Source organism: Oncorhynchus mykiss, chromosome 18 (genome assembly GCF_013265735.2).
Source record: "Oncorhynchus mykiss isolate Arlee chromosome 18, USDA_OmykA_1.1, whole genome shotgun sequence".
Classification (NCBI taxonomy): Eukaryota; Metazoa; Chordata; class Actinopteri; order Salmoniformes; family Salmonidae; genus Oncorhynchus; species Oncorhynchus mykiss.
In genome coordinates, this window is record NC_048582.1 from 53,628,503 (window position 1) to 53,650,352 (window position 21,850).

Genomic DNA, 21,850 nt, shown 5'->3' on the forward strand with positions numbered 1-21,850 from the left:
TAGGAAATGTTCATCTGCGCCTACATTAGCAAACTCATACTTAAATCAACATTACGCCTAAAATGGTCATAAATACACATAAATACATACATACACAGATGGTTGCATACTTTCACTCAGATGTTTTGGATTGAGAGCTTGGCCATCATGTTAGGATGATAGTAAAAGCAAAAACAATCCTTGTGTTCTCACAAGGACAGTAAAACAAGGAAAATTCAGACATGTGTGAAGAGGACAAAGGCTATTTTAGAGTTAAAATTATGGTTAGGTTAAGGAAAATCGGATTTTGAATGGGAATAAATGATTTGGTCCTCACAAGGAGAGTAAAATAAATGTGTGTATGATGAAGAACAGGGTCAGGCATATAGTGAAATATAGAACAATTTTATTCTCAGAGTAGCTCTAGCAGAGCGTTATCTTCAGACAGAAAGGCCAAACCAACAACTGAAGTCCAACAACAATATGTACAGATTCATGACATTCCATAAAGCAACAGAATACAGAAACATGATTGTTATTGTTCCACCGTATGAATATAAAAACAGATCTAGAACACAGACTGACAGAACACTGGTTCTAGAACAAAGGTTCCAGTAGGGCAGACGTTATTCTGCATTCAGATGTCCAGTAGTACATGACCTACACCCGACACTCTTCTCTCCCTCTGCACCACAGTGAACTTCATTGCCACCAAATGGAGTGTGACTGTCGTGCAATCGTTGACTTAAAATGTTCAGCCAGTGCGCCTCTCCTCAAAGGGAGCGTGTTCTTCGTCTGTATCCTCAATTTCCATTATGTTATAAAGCAGGTGATGATGAACCAGAGAACAGACAAACACAGTCAAGTTCATGTTAACATAAAAAATATATAATAAGTTAAATCAACCAATCACTCAATAAAGATCAACCAAACACAACATTACTGTACTGATACTTCAGAGTAGAAAGGGATTGGAGGAGAGGACAGTTTACAGGCCTAATCCCAAACCAACTCCTATAAACCTATTCCCTAGCTTGTATAAGCATACCAATGTTCCCTAGCCCCTATAACCACTACTCCTAGACCTAGGGGTGTGTTCGGTTTGGTGGTGGTGTGGTTTGGGAGTCAGGCACGTATCGTGCAGGTTTGGGTTGGATTCTTCTTGTTCTTTAACACTGAGGAGATTCAATACAGCTCAAACAACAACTGGCTCTCCCTCCCTCCCTCCCTCTCGTAGGAAAATACCACATTTCTAACCACTGTCTGCCGTACATAGAACACCACAGTTAAAGGTAGACGCAGCAATATGACATCAGCATTGACAACAGGGTGACTTCCTGCTTATGCATATCAATACCGTAAGCAGGTAGGCGCCCCACTGCTTTTGATATATTGTTGCATCTACATTTAAAAACCCAAGACTCTCAGTCATAGGAAAATTCCACATTTTACATCATACAAACAGTTTATACATTATCATACAATCTTAACAAACCCATCCCCAATCAATTTATTGATGAGAAACATAAATGACCCCAATCAGCTTGTTTGTTGATCAGACCTGGGAGAAAATAACCACAGAGAGATAAATATTGCTTCTAGTAGGATGACATCAATCAATACTCTTCACATGTGAACATGAAAGACTAATGATTATTTTTGGTTTCTATCATTTGTGGTCTGTCATTTAATCATTTTTGTGGAATGCAGAATTATTCAGACTGGATGAATAGATATTTGCTATGGCAATGGGAGTGTGGAGGTCACATTGTGTTAGGGTTAGATCAAACCCTAGTCACTAGGGCCTAGTGCATGATGAGTAAGGAGAGGGGAAAGAGAGGGCATCTGAGAAAAAAAAGAAAAAAAAAGTTTCACTAGAGACTATATTTATTTTCATTTTATTTTTGGGAGTATCACACCTTGTTCATTGCAGCAATCAGCAACCTTTATTCTAAAAACAGTCGCCAACACTTTATTGCATTCACACTCACATGCAAGCTCCCACACACACAAGCTCACAAACACCGTACTTGCCCGGTGATGGGGGCGTGGTCGGGAGGGATGTACAGAAAGCCAAACAAGAGTCTTAAATACTCAATTTCCAAACACTCTCAGAAAACAGTCTGCAGATCTGTCTGGTGGTTCTGTAGTTCCAGGGCGGAGGGATGGACACAGGCTCCCTGCTCTCACACAAGGCTCTCGCTTTAGAGAGAGGAACGGTAGGAGAGAAGCCAGTTTTTAGAGGGGGCAGCTGTCCTACTGAAGAAGAAGAGAAGGAGATGAAGAATGGTATGTATAGGAAATAAAGGGGGATGGTGAGGAAAGGAGGGGGAGAAGAGGGAATGTGTTCCAGTCCTTCTGGCAGGCTGGTAATACAGGTCACAGGTACAGGGGCATGGGGTTAGAGGATTGAGATGGGGGTGAGAGCTCAAGAGTTAGAGGTCAGGGTTCACAGGTCACTCCTAAAGTGCACGCTGATGCTGGGCGAGCGCTGGTTGTGGTTGGGGGTGGGGCTTAGATAGCCTAACTCCTCCTCCTGCAGGCTGCCACTGCACGAATAGCGGCCAGCCTCGGGGTTGCCACGGTTTCCTCCGGTGTTGTTTCCCTCAAAGGAGCGTGAGAACACAGCGCTGGCTGTACGCGATAGGCTGCTCAGTGCGCTATGGCTCGGCCCCTTGGGCACCGATTGGCTGGACGTCAGCGTCAGACGTTTGATTGACAGATCCAGGTTCTCGCCCAGGGTCTGCCCCCCTGGAGGACAAGCCTCCTTCTCCTTATGCGACCATCCGCCTAGATGCCACTTCCTGCTTCCTGTCTTGGCCCCTCCCACCCCAGGGGTAACGCTGTTGCTGATAGTGATGGTAGGTGGAGTCAGTGAGTCCGGGCCAGCCCCTCCTGTAGGCCACACCCCTTCGTCCACTTCAGAGATATCCATCAACTCATCCGGGGAACCCAAATCCACTGCGTCTAAAGAGATAGAGAGAGGGGTTAGTTATCGTTAAATGACAGACAGAATAGTAGAGCAGGCTACAGGACAGTGGGCTGGTGCTGACCTTGGTAGTGAGTAAAGACACCTATTTACATGGTTGCCATTCAGCTGTACTACAGTTAGTGGTGCTATGATTAGTTAACTACTAACTGTTGATACTTGATAACTTATCTGAGAACAGCAACAGGCAGAGGTCTGGGCAGCAGGAGTTGTAGAAAGCAACACATACCAACCAACCAACCACACACACACACACACAAAACACACGACTAACAACTCACATCTGACTGCAATCTACAATCTTATACCAGCAGACAGACAGATAGGCAGGTTCTTCAGACACACTGAACTGATATACATACTGAAATTAAAACAAAATAAATACTGGGGAAGAGACTAATGACCAATCCAGAGCTGCCTATTGTCCTCAGCTGCTGCAACTAACCAATCAGGAGAAAGCAGTCTGTCTCCCCCGGCAACCCAGGGATGTGTTGGAGCTAGGCGTTTTAGAGACCAAAATACCTCCACCCCCCCGCCACACACACACACACACACACAGAGAGAGAGAAAATGGATGGAATGAGTGATGAGGAGGAAGGGATCTCTCAAACTGAGTAAATCGGAGAACATGTCAGGAGGCAACGCAGTGCGGCGAAAGTTAGTCAGCCAACCAATCAACCGTCATGCTTAGAGAAGATCACGCCTCCACACACTGTTACTTAGGTTACCCCGGGGATGGGGAGGGTCTTAGTACTGGGCCCTTCCAGCAGAGGAGGGCCCAGAACTCTCGTCCACCAATCGCCTCACAGACTTCTGCCTCCTGACCTCCTGACCCCTAGGACTGGGGTCGTGGGTGGGGCTGACCTCTGAGGCTGACCCCAGCGGCTCAGGCTCGGACTGGGTTAAAGGTCGGGGGTCGCGGGGTCGTAGAGAGTCTCCGTTGGGCATCGTCACACTGATCTCTGGGATGGATGACCCTTGACCTCCAGGGGTCGCCGGGTCACCATCTACACTGACCTCCTGGGACTCTGGGGTCATGGAGATGGAGACAGATATAAAACACACACACACGAAGACACAGATAAGAGACACACACAGACAGTAAAATAAATGTGATGGAGAAAAAAAAATCCTAGACAAAATCATGATGATCACACAGTATACAGAATATAGTGACACTGCACATGCAGACAGTGACAATGTACAGTTGAAGTCGGAAGTTGACATACACTTAGGTTGGCGTCATTAAAACTCATTTTTCAACCACTCCACTAATTTCTTGTTAACAAACTATAGTTTCGGCAAGACGGTCAGGACTTTGAGCATGATACATTTTCCAACAATTGTTTACAGACAGATTATTTCACTGTGTCACAATTCCAGTGGGTCAGAAGTTTACATACACTAAGTTGACTGTGCCTTTAAACAGCTTGGAAAATTCCAGAAAATTATGTCATGGCTTTAGAAGCTTCTGATAGGCTAATTGACATCATTTGAGTCAATTGGAGGTGTACCTGTGGATGTATTTCAAGGCCTACCTTCAAACTCAGTGCCTCTTTGCTTGACATCATGGGAAAATCTAAAGAAATCAGCCAATCCCACAGAAAAACAATTGTAGACCTCCACAAGTCTGGTTCATCCTTGGAAGCAATTTCCAAACACCTGTAGGTACCACGTTCATCTGTACAAACAATAGTACGCAAGTATAAACACCATGGGACCACGCAGCCATCATACCCCTCAGGAAGGAGATGCGTTCTGTCACCTAGAGATGTACTTTGGTGCGAAAAGTGCAAATCAATCCCAGAACAACAGCAAAGGACCTTGTGAACAACAGCAAAGGACAGCAAAGGACCTGGAGGAAACAGGTACAAAGTATCTATATCCACAGTAAAACGAGTCCTATATCGACATAACCTGAAAGGCTGCTCTGCAAGGAAGAAGCTACTGCTCCAAAACCGCCCAAAAAAGCCAGACTACGGTTCGCAACTGCACATGGGGACAAAGATCGTACTTTTTGGAGAAATGTCCTCTGGTCTGATGAAACAAAAATAGAACTGTTTGGCCATAATGACCATCGTTATGTTGAGGAAAAAGGGGAACGCTTGCAAGCTGAAGAACACCATCCCAACCTTGAAGCACGGGGGTGGAAGCATCATGCTGTGGGGGTGCTTTGCTGCAGGAGAAAATGGTGCACTTCACAATATAGATGGCATCATGAGGTAGGAACCTTTTGTGGATATATTGAAGCAATATGTCAAGACATCAGTCAGGAAGCTAAAGCTTGGTCACAAATGGGTCTTAGAAATGGACAATGACCCCAAGCGACTTCCAAAGTTGTGACAAAATGGCTTAAGGACAACCAAGTCAAGGTATTGGAGTGGCCATCGCAACACCCTAACCTCAATCCTATAGAAAATGGGTGGGCAGAACTGAAAAACCGTTTGCGAGCAAGGAGGCCTACAAACCTGACTCAGTTACACCAGCTCTGTCAGGAGGAATGGGCCAAAATTCATCCAAATTATTGTGGGAAGCTTGTGGAAGGCCACCCGAAACGTTTGACCCAAGTTAAACAATTTAAAAGGCAATGCTACCAAATACTAATTGAGTGTATGTAAACTTCTGACCCACTGGGAATGTGATGAAAGAAATACAAGCTGAAATAAATCACTCTCCTATTATTCTGACATTTCACATTCTTAAAATAAAGTGGTGATCCTAACTGACCTAAGACAGGGAATATTTACTAGGATTAAATGTCAGGAATTGTGAAAAACTGAGTTTAAATGTATTTGGTGTATGTAAGGTGTATGTAAACTTCTGACTTCAACTGTACATGCATGAATAATGCATACAGTAATGCATACAGTAAACTATTAAAACAGACGAGGCAGTGATCATGTGTAAACGTTAAATGTAATAATGTGTCTAGGTAACATGTACAGACAGTGATAATGTCTAGAGAAGACAGATGAGCAGAGCTGTAGTGAATGACAAGAAGCTGAATAAAACGTCCTGATGCGGAGAACCCATGGCATGCTGAACTCCGGCAGAGAGTAGTCAGTAGAGATGGGTGAGTGGGAAAGGTCTGGAACTGAGAACCTCTTATTGCAGACAGACAGCCTAATGTCTATAATCACAACTAGCTCCAGATAACAGGCCAGATACCCTACTGACTCTAGGTTAGAGTTTCTAAACCGTCCATCCGTCAGAGCCTTACCATGTCGTTTCCAGCGGTGTCCTCTGATAGAGAGTGACGTGACCGCATTCCGTGAAATCCTACAGGAGGGAATTCACATTCAATTATTAGTAGTTCAAAAGAGGTAAACAGGAAAATCAATATAAAATGCAGTTTATCAAAATCATCCATCAAAAAACATGAAAATACAAAAGACAATTTTCCACTAAAAAAATAACAATCAATCTATGAACCTATGACTATAGATCAAAATGGATACTGTGTATACTGTATTTTATTTATCTCCTTTGCACCCCAGTATCTCTACATGCATACTCATCTTCTGCACGTCTATCACTCCCAGTGTTTAATTGCTGCAATATAATTATTTCGCGACTATGGCCTATTTATTGCCTTTACCTCCCTTATCCTACCTCATTTGCACACACTGTATATAGACTATTGACTGTATGTTTGTTTATTCCATGTCTAACTCTGTTGTTTGTGTCGCACTGCTTTGCTTTATCTTGACCAGGTCGCAGTTGTAAATGAGAACTTGTTCTCAACTAGCCTACCTGGTTAAATAAAGGTGAAATAAATAAAAATGTACCTGGAGGAAGTATACTGTGTAGATATATTTATTATATACACATACAGAGCCTTCAGAAAGTATTCACATCCCTTGACTTATTCCACATTGTTGTGTTAGTCGGAATTTAAAATGGATTAAATAGAAGGGAAAAAAAGTCTCTCTGACCGACACACAATGGCCGATTTACAGTTTTGACTTAAATCTACTTTAAAAATCTATGGCAAGACCAGAAAATGGCTGTCTAGCAATGATCAACAACCAATTTGATAGAGCTTAAAGAATTATGGACAAATGTTGCACAACCCAGGTGTGGAACGCTCTTAGAGACTTACCCAGAAAGACTCACAGCTGTAAATCGCTGCCAAAAGGTGTTTCTACAAATGATTGACTCAGAGGTGTGAATACTTACGTACACTGAACAAAAATATAAAAACACAACAAGTGTTGGTCCCATGTCTTATGAGCTGAAATAAAAATAACATTTGTTTTACATCCCTGTTAGTGAGCATTTTCCCTTTGCCAAAATAATGAATCCACCTGACTGGTGTGGTATGTCAAGAAGTTGATTAAACAGCATGATCATTACAGCACCTTGTGCTGGGAACAATTCCTGCAGTCCATGCAATTAGACTGCAGGAATGCCCACCAGAGCTGTTGCCTGAGAACATAATGTTTTGTAGTACGTCCAACTAGCCTCCCAACCACAGACTGCGTGTACGGCGTCGTGTGGGTGAGTGGTTTGCTGATGTCAAACAGAGTGCCCCATGGTGGGGGTGGAATTACGGTATAAGCTATGGGCAACAAACACAATTGCATTTTATTGATGGCAATTTTAACGCACAGAGATACCGTGACAAGATCCTGAGGCCCATTTATTTGTTATGTATCTGTGACCAACAGATGCATATCTGTATTCCCAGTCATGTGTAATGCATGGAGTCGGTCCTAATTAATTTATTCCAACTTACTGAATTCCTTATATGAACTGTAACCCAGTAAAATATTGTAATTTCAGTATAAACTAGATATCTGTATTTCACTTTCACCCCCCAAAAATAAAACTTTTTCATTATGTGATATTGTGTGTAGATGCGTGAGAAAAATAAACAATTGAATCCATTTTGAAGGCAGGCTGTAACAACAAATGTGGAACAACTCAAGGGGTATGAATACTTTCTGAAGGCACTGCACATACCTAGAGGAAATATACTGTGTAGATAGAGTACATACTTACCTAGAGGAAGTAGGAGTGATCTCCACCTGAATGCTGCGAGCTCCTTCTTTACTAGCGCCAGACTTCAGCGCAGCACACTGTTGGGACGACTTGATGGCATTACCCACCTAAATAACACACACAATGTTAAGTACTGACAACAACCACAGGATGCTCTGTGTGTGTGTGTCTACTGTACTGTTGAAGAACCGCTGCCTGAGGTTTGATGAAGCAGCCTTCAGGATTACAGATTAACATCTCAATGTTTTTAACACTGTGGGATTACAGGCACCACACACACACCCTCTGGTGACATGACATGGGAGAGGTCGGTGTCCTGGCACACACCTGTGTGTGTGTTTGTGTGTGATGTCACCCACCAGTAGAGCTTCAGGGTACAGTTCTAGCTGAGCTCGGTACAGAACATCATCCAGCGCCTTGGAACCCAGGTCCATCTCCCCATTACACCTGAAACACACAAACTAATCAACCCTCTCGTTCACAGGGTAGGGTTTTTTATTTATTTAACCAGGTAGGCATGTTGCGAACAAGTTCTCATTTACAACTGCGACCTGGCCAAGATAAAGCAAACCAGTGTGTCACAAACAACACAGAGTTACACACACGGAATAAACAAACATACAGTCAATAATACAATAGAAAAAGTCTATATACATACAGTGTGTGCAAATGAAGTAAGGAGGTAAGGCAATAAAAAGTAATTACAAGTAATTACAATTTAGCAAATTAACACTGGAGTGCTAGATGTGCAGATGAGGATGTGCAAGTAGAAATACTGGTGTAAAAGAGCAAAAAAGTCAATAAAAACAAATATGGGATGAGGTAGGTAGTTGGTTGGAGGGGCTATTTACAGATGGGCTGTGTACAGCTGCAGTGAGCTGCTCGGACAGCCGATGCTTAAAGTTGGTGAGGGAGATACAGTGGGGCAAAAAAGTATTTAGTCTGCCACCAATTGTGCAAGTTCTCCCACTTAAAAAGATGAGGCCTGTAATTGTCATCATAGGTACACTTCAACTATGACAGACAAAATTAGAAAAAAAATCCAGAAAAATCACATTGTAGGATTTTTAATGAATTTATTTGCAAATTATGGTGGAAAATAAGTATTTGGTCACCTACAAACAAGCAACATTTCTGGCTCTCACAGACCTGCAACTTCTTTAAGAGGCTCCTCTGTCCTCCACTCGTTACCTGTATTAATGGCACCTGTTTGAACTTGTTATCAGTATAAAAGACACCTGTCCACAACCTCAAACAGTCACACTCCAAACTCCACTATGGCCAAGACCAAAGAGCTGTCAAAGGACACCAGAAACAAAATTGTAGACCTGCACCAGGCTGGGAAGACTGAATCTGCAATAGGTAAGCAGCTTGGTTTGAAGAAATCAACTGTGGGAGCAATTATTAGGAAATGGAAGACATACAAGACCACTGATAATCTCCCTCGATCTGGGGCTCCACGCAAGATCTCACCCCGTGGGTCAAAATGATCACAAGAACGGTGAGCAAAAATCCCAGAACCACACGGGGGGACCTAGTGAATGACCTGCAGAGAGCTGGGACCAAAGTAACAAAGCCTACCATCAGTAACACACTACGCCGCCAGGGACTCAAATCCTGCAGTGCCAGACGTGTCCCCCTGCTTAAGCCAGTACATGTCCAGGCCCGTCTGTTTGTTAGAGAGCATTTGGATGATCCAGAAGAAGATTGGGAGAATGTCATATGTTCAGATGAAACCAAAATATAACTTTTTGGCAAAAACTCAACTCATCATGGAGAACAAAGAATGCTGAGTTGCATCCAAAGAACACCATATCTACTGTGAAGCATGGGGGTGGAAACATCATGCTTTGGGAATGTTTTTCTGCAAAGGGACCAGGACGACTGATTCGTGAGGAAAGAATGAATGGGGCCATGTATCGTGAGATTGAGTGAAAACCTCCTTCCATCAGCAAGGGCATTGAAGATGAAATGTGGCTGGGTCTTTCAGCATGACAATGATCCCAAACACACCGCCCGGGCAACGAATGAGTGGCTTTGTAAGAAGCATTTCAAGGTCCTGGAGTGGCCTAGCCAGTCTCCAGATCTCAACCCCATAGAATATCTTTGGAGGGAGTTGAAAGTCCGTGTTGCCCAGCAACAGCCTCAAAACATCACTGCTCTAGAGGAGATCTGCACGGAGGAATGGGCCAAAATACCAGCAACAGTGTGTGAAAACCTTGTGAAGCCTTACAGAAAACGTTTGACCTCTGTCATTGCAAACAACGGGTATTTAACAAAGTATTGAGAAACTTTTGTTATTGACCAAATACTTATTTTCCACCATAATTTGCAAATAAATTCATTAAAAATCCTACAATGGGATTTTCTGGATTTTTCTTTCTCATTTTGTCTGTCATAGTTGAAGTGTACCTATGGTGAAAGTTACAGGCCTCTCATCTTTTTAAGTGGGAGAACTTGCACAATTGCTGGCTGACTAAATACTTTTTTGCCCCACTGTCCCACTGTATAAGTCTCCAGCTTCAGTGATTTTTGCAATTCGTTCCAGTCATTGGCAGCAGAGAACTGGAAGGAAAGGCATCCAAAGGGGGTGTTGGCTTTGGGGATGACCAGTGAAATATACCTGCTGGAGCGACTGCTACGGGTGGGTGTTGTTATGGTGACCAGTGAGCCGAGATAAGGCGGGGCTTTACCTAGCAAACACTTATATATGACCTGGAGCCAGTGGGTCTGGAGACAAATATGTAGCGAGGGCCAGCCAATGAGAGCATACAGGTCGCAGTGATGGGTAGTATATGGAGCTTTGGTGACAAAAACGGATGGCACTGTGATAGACTGCATCCAGTTTGCTGAGTAGAGTGTTGGAGGCTATTTTGTAAATGACATCGCCGAAGTCAAGGATAGGTAGGATAGCCAGTTTTACGAGGGTATGTTTGGCAGCGTGAGTGAAGGAGGCTGGTTTCATGGTTAGAGGTTAGAGATAGTGTGTGTTCTCACAGTGCGTAATGTATCCCAGTGATGAGTTGGACCAGGAACTCAGAGGTGACGGTCAGACGAGAGCTGATGCCTTTATACCTCCTTAGCTGTTGCCGCGGGTAACCACAGATACACACCCTGTAGACCAATCAAAGAGCAGAGAATACCGTAATTCAACCAATCACAGTACAGAGAACACAGCCACCAACCAGAACACAAATTACAAGCTTCGAGAGTTTCTTCATAAAAGACCAGGATGATTTGAAAAATCCATGCCATCCATAATATACTGTTGTGTTTCTTCTAACAGCCGGATTCCTCTAGATCAGTGGTTCAAACGTTTTATAGTCCCGTACCCCTTCAAACATTCAACCTCTAGCTGCATACCCTCTCTAGCACCAGGGTCAGTGTAACTCACATGTTTTTTTGCCATCATTGTAAGCCTGCCACACACTACACAATACATTTATTAAACATAAGAATGAGTATGAGTTGTCACAAGCCGGCTCATGGGAAGTGACAGAGCTCTTATAGGACCAGGGCACAAAAAAATAATACAATAATTGCTCTTTATGTAGCCATCTTACAGATAAAACCTTATTTGTTCATCAAAAATTGTGAATAACTCACCACAGGTGAATGAGAAAGGTGTGCTTGAAAGGATTCACATAACTCTGCAATGTTGGGTTGCATTGGAGAGAGTCTCAGTCTTAAATCATTGTCCACACACAGTCTGTGCCTGCATTTAGTTTTAATGCTAGTGAGGGCCGAGAATCCACTCTCACATAGGTACGTGTTCGCAAATAGCATCAGTGTCTTAATAATTTGCCAAGGCAAGAAACTCTAAGCGCAGCCCTATCCAAAAATCTGACAGTGACTTCTGATTAAATTCAATTTTCACAGAACCGCTTGTTGCAATTTCAATGAGGCTCTCTTGTTCAGATATCGGTAAGTGGACTGGAGGCAGGGCATGAAAGGGATAACGTTCATGTTCGTTTTGTCCGTTTTGGGAAAGTACCTATGTAATTGTGGACCCATCTCAATCAGGACATTCGCTATATCACATTTGACATTGTCCGTAAGCTTGAGTTCATTTGCACACAAAAAATCATACAATGATGGAAAGACCTGTGTGTTGTCCTTGTTAATGCAGACAGAAAATAGCTCCAACTTCTTAATCATAGCCTCAATTTGGTCCCTCACATTGCATATAGTTGAGAAGAATCACTGTAATCCTAGATTCAGATCATTCAGGCAAGAAAAAACATCACCCAGATTGGCCAGTCGTGTGAGAAACTCATCATCATGCAAACAGTCAGACAAGTGAAAATTATGGACAGTAAAGTAAACTTTAAGATCGTTTCTCAATTTTAAAAAACGTGTCAATACTTTGCCCCTTGATAACCAGCGCACTTCTGTATGTTGTAAAAGCGTTACATGGTTGCTACCCATATCATTGCATAATGCAGAAAATAAACAAGAGTTCAGGAGCCTTGCTTTAACAAAGTTAACCATTTTCACTGTAGTGTCCAAAATGTCTTTCAAGCTGTCAGTCATTCCCTTGGCAGTAAGAGCCGCTCAGTGGATGCTGCAGTGTACCCAAGAGCCTCTCGGTGGATGCTGCAGTGTACCCAAGAGCCTCTCGGTAGATGCTGCAGTGTACCCAAGAGCCTCTCGGTGGATGCTGCAGTGTACCCAAGAGCCTCTCGGTGGATGCTGCAGTGTACCCAAGAGCCTCTCGGTGGATGCTGCAGTGTACCCAAGAGCCTCTCGGTGGATGCTGCAGTGTACCCAAGAGCCTCTCGGTGGATGCTGCAGTGTACCCAAGTGATGTCGGGAGCAACTGCTTGCGTAACCACTCCACTATGTCTCCCTGTCATGGCTTTTGTGCCATCAGTACAGATACCAACATGAGCAGCAGCTGCGTTTGGCTACATACGGACCGTTAGTGGATTTCCCGCAAGAGAGTAACGGTTAGTGTGATTAGATGTTAATTATTAGGCTACCTGTATTTGACTTTGTGTTGTTATTTTGCTGAACACTAGATAGTTTCATTTTATTGTTGTCAGTGAAACGAGGCTACTCGGGTGACAAAAAATTAAAAAACTCAACCAAATGTGAATCACATTTTTATTTGCCGTACCCCCGATGGCATTAAACGTACCCCAGTTTTGGAATACCTGCTCTAAGGCAAAGAGTAGAACTGCAGTGAGCTGATCACCTCTCTTTCTCTCTTTAGCTCAGTGTTCATCACACTAATGCTCAACCACTGCCAGCAGATTAACAACTCCTCAGACAGAGACCTTGTGTGTGTGTGTGTGTGTGTCCTAGGCTCTCAGGGAAAGTGGTAGTATCTTGGCCCAGTTCTCCGCTAAAGTCTTTAAGAGGATCAAATAAGCGGATGCTGGCAGGGGAGCGTGTGTGTGTGTGTGTGTGTGTGTGTGTGTGTGTGTGTGTGTGTTACCTGGAGCTGAGCTGGCAGAGGGACTGCAGAGATGAGGAGGTCATGTAGCTGAGAGCTGCATTGTAACACAGCAGCAGGAAGGTCAGCACCTCGAACCTACACACACACACACAGCAACGTTAACACAAACCAAGATCTTAAGCACTTCAGCCAAATTGCCATAAAACAAATACATCACACTGCAGCCCAGCTCCAATTCAACCATAACTCTGTCTGACCTGTTCTGAGCCGTGAAGGTTTCTCTCTGTAGGTGAGGCCCGCTGTACACCACTCTACGCAGCCCATGATTAGCTAGAGCCCCTTCCGTCAACGCCAGGGAGCCAATGGTGGAGGGCTGGGGGAAGGGTTTATTCATATTACTAACTTGATCTATAAAAAGTTATTTAAAGATGGTCACTCTCATCTAGGGAGGATTTAATAGTTAGCCAACCCCATCCATATACCATGTTCATAGAGAAAGACTGACTTGAAAGGTGTACTTACCTCGTGGTAGACTGAGGGTTTGGAGAGGGAGGGGACAGTGAAAGAAAGGACTTTACTCTGTCCGTCCTTATCTACAATCTCCTACAGAGAGAAAGAGAGAGAGAGAGAGAGAATGTCAGTGTGTGGGCGAGGGAAATAAAAGCTATTTTAAAGAGTACACCTTAAAGCGAAGCAGTGTCTCAGTGGTGTCTGTCTGTGTGTGTATCTGTGTGTGTGTCTGTGTGTAAAGGCCTGTTAGGCGATGTCAGAGCTGGTAATGTCAGGATGAGTAATAGCTGTGACAGGATGCTGAATGACAGCTGACCTACTCTGCTATTCTGAGACAGACAGCGAGAACGAGAGTGAGAGCGAGCAAGCTCTAATTTCTAACCCCCCAACACCCTCCTGAAAGTGTGTGTTAGAATGTGGGTGTGTGTATCTCACCAGATTATATATCCCCAGTAGCAGGGCCTCTATACAGCCGGAGGTATGTGGGTCCCTGGCTGCAGACGGAGCCAGGAGGAGGGACCAGAGCAGCTCAGGGAGGAACTGGAGAACAAACCGCTGCAGCCGTGGCTCTCCGCTACGATAGAACTCAAACAACTGGTGACACACTGGCTCCAACAACTAGAAGATAGATATAGAGGAGAGGGTTTGAGGGAGAGTTCACTTTGACATTTTAGCTTAGTTCTGTTAAATATCTAGGTTGTTAATGTTTCATTAGCTGGATATTTAGCAAAGTCCAGAAGCTCCTGGTGAGCATTTTTGCAGAATGTAGCAATGCTAGTGGAAACGGATTGTATCAGTGTATGCATTAACGTTGTATGTGCGTGTGTGTAGTACATACATCACTGTAGTTCTCCCTGATGACTTTGTAGAGCGCTGGGACCAGGGAGCCTTTCTCCTTCAGAGACGCTGCGTAGCTGGACACTGCACTGTCAGGAAGGGTCTGTACACAATCACACAGATCAACACTCTGTACCCGGGGCAACCTTGAAATAACTAAGCCCACACATCTACGTTTTGAGTGTGTGTGTGTGTGTGTTCTGACAGACAGAGATATAGTGAACACTGATGAGGAGACAGTGATACTGGCACTCCCCTAACACACACAAACACAAACACCAGTGTTTCCGTGAGGAAAATGTGGCGTCAGACAGCGGACAGGCAGAATTGAATTTTCTGGACCCATTTTCATTGGGTGCATAACCCACTAGGGCGACCACCCACGGTGTTCAGAATGACAGACTTCACACTTAGATTATGGTAATGCATCTTAACAGAACATGCAACTCGAGGATGCAACGGCGTGCTTCCTTCTTACCGAATTCTGATGCATACTTTGAAGATGTACTTTTCCTCAGCCAACAAGACGAGTAACGAACAACAAAATCACTAGCCCCCCATAGTAGAAAAGTTGACCTATTCTATTGGTCAGCTTGTCGTTCTGTGCGAGAAAGAAATAGCCTATTCCAAACAGACTCTAGGACAGTTGTAGGACGATAGATCCCAAACTTCACACAACCAGTAGGCCTAGACTTCCCCAAAACATCTTTAAAAAGAGGCTGATGCAACAGATCAGAACATTTAGCATAAAAATGTTGATTAACTATTATTTCTTCACAGTATAAGCTCAGCAATGCAGACAAGGCAGTATGCTAAGCGCAAATGTTCGTTGTATAATGCAATTAGCGGGACAACAGTTGTCAAAAGCACACCGCACATCAGCAGTTTCATATGACAGACGAAAATATAATTTACAAAATGTCGAAAAAGGGGAGATCTAAAGATGCAACTAGCATTGGTTGCTAATATGATTAGGATGGAAGTTTGGCTAAAGGACAATGAAAGAAAATTGATTTGAAAACCAATAGCTACTGGTTTCAATGGCATATGGAAGTCTTTATAAAATACTTTTGTCTAGGCTACTTTGAAGCAAGGTAAGACATGCCTCATAATATGATGTAAAATGTTCAGGTTTCAAACAATTAAGAATATGTTTTCAAAATGCATACTGCCTCCAGCTCATTGTAAAGCGGTGTGTGATGGATTAAAGCCTGCCTATCATTGTCTATGTACTTGAATAGCGAATGGGAAGCAAGCTTCAATTACCAGTTGAGAAATAATTTTTTTTTAATATATTTTTTAATTGTCGACATCAAAACTATTTTAAAGACGCGATGGCTTTTCCAATTGTTGTGTAGCGATGGCTTTTCCAATTGTTGTGTAATGATTGGGCTTATAGAAGCATGCTTTACCCCATTAACAACGAACGAGCTGTGTGATCAGCTGTAGCAGCAGCTCTGGCGCTGATTTTCCGCTCATATACAGGCTCTGTATCCGTTTGCTGTACGTGTGATAAATAAGACACGTAATGACCAACGAAAATACACACGCACCAATTTAATTCCACAAAATTATGCAAATGAACCAAGAGACCGATAAGACCGGTCAAATGCATTTCCAGCGACTGGTATTTCCATCAATGAATAGGCTAAAAGGCATAATTTTTTTTATTTATGGGCTTGGGGGCGGGGGGGGTAAAAGCTTACCGGCTAACGGAAAACCTGACTGACAGACACACACCTTAAACTCTGACAGCCACTCCTCCACCACTCCTTGGTCCATAGCCAACATCTTCCCTCATCTGCTGTTGTGGACACACCTCTACCTGGGAAGCAAAGAGAGACGGTAGTTAGTACACTCTAAGACAGACACACAATACAAAATCCATCTCTCTTTCCCCTCACTCTCCCTTAGTTACAGCTTCACACAATCTCTGCTGTTTCACACCTCTCTCACTATCAACAGCACTCTCCCTCGCTCTCTCCTTATAATGTTACTTCAGGCTCTCCCGCAGTTACATAAGAGTGTGTGTGTGAGAGAGATAGGGAGGAAAACAGTGCTAAGCCCCCACTCCCCCATCCATGTCTCCATCCCTCCCCTCATGGATTTGATATGTTTGTTCAAGACAATGAAGTACAGCACTGCATCTGTGTGGTGTGTGTGTGTCGTGAGAAGTGGGTGCAAGGAGAGGAGATGGACCATGTCCACACACCGTGTGAAAGAGAGGGGAAGAGAGTGAAAAAGAGAGGGGAAGAGAGTGAAGAGGGGAAGAGAGTGAGAAAGAGAGTGAAGAGGGGAAGAGAGTGAGAAAGAGAGTGAAGAGGGGAAGAGAGTGAGAAAGAGAGTGAAGAGGGGAAGAGAGTGAAGAGGGGAAGAGAGTGAGAAAGAGAGTGAACAAGAGAGGGGAAGAGAGTGAAAAAGAGAGTGAGGAAGAGAGTGAAAAAGATAGGGGAAGAGAGTGAAAAAGAGAGGGGAAGAGAGTGAAAAAGAGAGGGGAAGAGAGTGAAAAAGAGAGGGGAAGAGAGTGAAAAAGAGAGGGGAAGAGTGAAAAAGAGAGGGGAAGAGAGTGAAAAAGAGAGGGGAAGAGAGTGAAAAAGAGGGGAAGAGTGAAAAAGAGGGGAAGAGTGAAAAAGAGTGAAAAAGAGAGTGAAGAGGGGAAGAGAGTGAAGAGGGGAAGAGAGTGAGAAAGAAAGGGGAAGAGAGTGAGAAAGAAAGGGGAAGAGAGTGAGAAAGAAAGGGGAAGAGAGTGAGAAAGAAAGGGGAAGAGAGTGAGAAAGAGAGGGGAAGAGAGTGAGAAAGAGAGGGGAAGAGTGAAAAAGAGGGGGTGAGAGAGACAACTCTCATGCAGGAACATGTGCTCAGATTGGAATTATTCTTTCTTCAACTACTTCTTAAGATTATTTACATTCACATGATGTCACACAAACACAACACATTGGTCTGGTTCCACGAGACTACACACAAAGTCACGCACACACACAGCTCCTCGTATGGTATAAACAGAGCTAGATGAATCATGCAAATATCATCCATCTACAGTGTGTTTCCATGAGCTCAGATCTGGCCTACTAGACTAGAACACATAATGACCAAACGTTGACCATGGTACCGGGGATCACCGAGCTAAAGCAGCATGTAAAGTGCTGCTCCCATGTTTCATGAGCTGAAATAAATTATCACAGAAATGTTCCATACACACAAAAAGCTTATTTCTCTCAAATGTGAACAAATTTGTTTACATCCCTGTTAGTGAGCATTTCCCCATTGCCAAGATAAATCCATCCACTTGACAGGTGTGGCTGATTAAACAGCATGATCATTACAATGTGCAGTTTTGCCACAACACAATGGAACAGATGTCTCAAGTTAAAGGAGCGTGCAATTGGCATGTTGACTGGAGGAATGTCCACCAGAGCTGTTGTCAAATAATTTTATGTTCATTTCTCTGCCATAAGCCGCCTCCAATGTCACTTTAGCAGTATGTCCATCCGACCTCACAACCACAGACCATGTGAACGGCGTCGTGTGGGCGAGCCGTTTGCTGATGTCAACGTTGTAAACAAACAGAGTGCCCCATGGTGGTCGTGGAGTTATGGTTATTGAGAGGACAATGAACACAATTGCATTTTACCAATGGAAACTTTAATGCACAAAAATACTGTAACGAAATCCTGAGGCCCATTGTGAGGCCCATTTTCTATGACAACAGATGCATATATATATTCCCAGTCATGTGAACTCCATAGATTAGGGCTTAATACATTTATTTAAATTGACTGATTTCCTCATTATGAACTGTAACTCAGTACAAATCTTTGAAATTGTTGCATTTTGCGTTTTTATTTTTGTTAGTATAGGTGGAGACACAGTGGAGTGTTGCGAGGCGGCTGGTCAATATTGCCCAACACCAAACAGGAACGTGGGCGTGTGTGTGTGTGTATTCTAATATTCACCTCCATGTTTCACAAAACCTGTTTCAGAGAGCCTGCCAACCGGTTATAACTGCAATCACAAAGACTCCATTCACAGTCTCACACACGCACTGACCTCTAGGTTCCTACCACAGAGCTTAAAACAGGCAGCCTTTCCTCATAATCCTCTCTATTTAAACAACACATTCCTCTGCTAGTTTACACTTCTAATCTTCTCTGTGTGTGTGTGGTCCAAGAGGTACAGTAAGCCCAAACAAGAGTAGCAGCCAAACAAACAACCTTTAACATCAATAGGCCAGCCACACACACTCCAGGTGGATGCTATGTCCACAGTAGTAGTTTCTTCTCCATCTATCAATCACAGCACCAATACCATCAAACTTGTCCTATAAACACAGCCTATCAGAAACAAGCTAACAGACAGCACAGCCAATCACATACTCTTACACTGGCTAACTGGAGAACAAGCTATTCTGAATCAATGTTATTACACAACACACTACTTACTGCGCTGTCAGTAGGAGATCTTTTATCGCAAGACTGTATACCAACGCACACAGGACAGACACATCCACCCACTCCTCCTAGACAACTCACTCACTATGACATCCCTTTCCAATACATAGGCCTACTCACACTATGATGCGTCCCAATTCTCTGTCCTTTCTCTCAAAGAATGCACTCCTCCCCACGCACTTAAAAACAATGGGTTGGTGTAAGCAAGGGCTAGCCGTGTTCAAAGCAATTTTCCACCATATTTTCTTACACGTCTTATTCCTTATGAATCAAGGAAGTGAACAAGTGAAAAATGGACAGGGCAAGCCAAGGGCTGCTCTGGCATGTTATCAGACCGGAGCAAAAGCCAGGAAGTGAATGGGCCAATCAGAAAACCCTGTTTTGGAGAGCTTGGAGGATAGAAGAAAAAGCTGCCCGAGCCGCTTTTTCCTGTGTTACGGGGTAAAACACACACACACACACACACACGGCAGTCATATAATTGTGCCATGCCCTAGAGGAAACAGAGGAGCGAGAAAGAAAGAGCGCTGTAGCCCAAATGAGGTGAAGGAATGTCCTGAAAATAGTCTACATCATCCTCATACTCACTCACACGAGTACACACACAATCCTAGCAGATCTCCCTCTCCTTTGGAAATAATGCCCCCGCTTTCCTAACCTCTTACTTCCTCCAGACTTCCTCTCCTCATCGCTCAATCACCCGATTCTGCAGAATCTGCACCCCCCTTCCCCCGCAGTAGTTTCTCTGCCAGCAGCAGTAGTGTGCCTAACTCTAATTAGTAGCTGTGTGTGTGTGGTCTGATAGCTGTGGGTTCTGAGAGAGAAAGTGGACAGGCTGGAATCGTCTTATAGCAGCCTACACTCCTGTTCTCTCTCCCTCTCACTCTTTCTTCATCCCCCTCTGTCTCAGGTAACTATAGGCTCGGCCCTGATCATATTTACAGAGAGCTCCTCATACTGCTGTTTGGCAAACTGTCCTATCATTCTGTATAGCAGAGGGACTGTGTGTGCACCATCCTACAGAGGTTCCACTGCATTAGAGCCGTGTTTCTCGCCAGTCTCTAGGGCTTTACTGAGGAAAGCTGCGTCACATGTCAGCTATTGCAAAAATCTGAACAATGCATTACTCAACCTGCCCGACAGGCAGGGCTGAGAGAGAGCGCGCACACACACGTGTGTGTAACAGCAACATTGATAATGAAACAAAGGATTTTAATCAAACATGCTTGACAGAGCGAACACAGACAACTGGCTAAAGACTCAGTATAGGGTACACACCCACACCTATGTCTATGTAGTGCCCACCACTGATCGATCCTACAGGACTATTGATCAGCGTACAGCCACAATATCCACCGGCAGAAACCCTAAGCAGTAGTTAGACCATCACTATAAACATCATCCTTGCCATCATCATTTAGCTACATCATGTGGAGACTAAACCACTGACTGACTGAAAAGGATACTGCTTGAAATTAGACTATGGGTACTTGCTAGCTAACCAGAAGACGAGCTGAGGGACAAACTTTTTGACAGCCTTCTGGCTAAGGAAGCTACCTGTCCTGGGCTTGTCAGGCCAATGACAGTTAAACCTGATAGCTAGCTTGCTGACCAACGTAGTGACGGAACTAAGTTAGCTGCTAATTGTTAGAGTTTAACTTCACGCCTGTCAGTTGGCTAGCTAGATGCTAGCGGGCAAGATCCTTCACCTTTCACACAGCTTCGCAAGTCTGGTCGACAGCTATACACAAGCTCGCTACATACAAACTGTAGCTATTTAACTATTCTCGCAAATTACTTTGTGTGAGGTCGCTAGCAGATCTAGCTAATTTATATGCTTCCGAGCTCGACATAATCTCTAGCCGAATCGGCCAGGTTTCAAACTGAAAATGTGCATGCAGAAAGCGCTCTCCAAAAAGACGAACTAACTAGCTGTCTGGAAAGTTGTTTGTTTACTTACTATCATGCTATCTCGAGATTTCCTTTGTCTCCAAGTCCACTATTGTTCCGTCCGAGGAAATGGGTAGATATCAATTACTCCATAAAGACACTAGCAAGCTAAATCATTAATCCACATCAAAACCTCCATTTTCATTTACTCCCACCACTCGCCAACACTAGAGTGAACTCGAGAAGGACTAATTCGGAATGGCAGGAATGGTAAGCCAATGGCTAAGCAGTATAAAAAGTAAGAACCGCGCCTCCAGAAATAGCGACCAATTAAATTTGGTGTATGGGCGGGACATAATAATTTTTACAAATAGGGTAGATTGTCGCTGTCATCGCTGTTTGACAAGTCCGGCCATGGTCATAGTTATATGATTTATTACCTTTGTGTTTTAGCCATCATATCTTATAGTTGTAACTTTTAAATTAAACAGGAAAGTATACTAAAAAGTAAAAAGGTTTTTTTTTTTAACTTTAAAAAAAAAGTATACTATGTTCCATATTAAATCAAATCTATTTTTATTTGTCACATGCCCCGAATACAACCGGTGTAGTAGACCTTACAGTGAAATGCTTACTTTAAGAAAAATACCAAAAAAAGTAATAGATAAGAAAAACAAAGGAGCAGCAGTAAATAACAATAGCGGGGCTATATACAGTGGATACCGGTTCAGAGTCAATGTGTGGGCACCAGTGTCGGGGTAATTGAGGTAATAATGTACATGCAGGTAGGGT

The 21,850-nt window shown here is 43.6% G+C and overlaps 1 protein-coding gene across 4 annotated transcripts; it reads right to left on the reverse strand.

Moving 5' to 3' along the window:
- Positions 1 to 363: 363 nt before the first annotated feature.
- Positions 364 to 21,337, reverse strand: fam126a (family with sequence similarity 126 member A). 4 transcript variants are annotated; one of them, XM_036953255.1, is made up of 13 exons: positions 21,129 to 21,337; positions 16,461 to 16,545; positions 14,722 to 14,823; positions 14,319 to 14,501; positions 13,896 to 13,976; positions 13,631 to 13,746; positions 13,413 to 13,508; positions 10,970 to 11,086; positions 8,332 to 8,419; positions 7,973 to 8,079; positions 6,189 to 6,247; positions 3,697 to 3,996; positions 2,525 to 2,946 (listed from the first exon to the last, which is right to left on the reverse strand). In XM_036953255.1, the coding sequence occupies exons 2-12, from the start codon at positions 16,509 to 16,511 to the stop codon at positions 3,716 to 3,718; spliced, it is 1,281 nt and encodes a 426-aa protein (XP_036809150.1). In that variant the 5' UTR covers positions 16,512 to 16,545; positions 21,129 to 21,337; the 3' UTR covers positions 2,525 to 2,946; positions 3,697 to 3,715. The 4 variants fall into 4 exon arrangements, with proteins under 4 accessions (XP_021428156.1, XP_036809149.1, XP_036809150.1 ...); XM_036953256.1 differs by having other exon boundaries at positions 2,811 to 2,946; positions 3,682 to 3,996; XM_021572481.2 differs by lacking the exon at positions 3,697 to 3,996 and having other exon boundaries at positions 364 to 2,946.
- Positions 21,338 to 21,850: the final 513 nt, after the last annotated feature.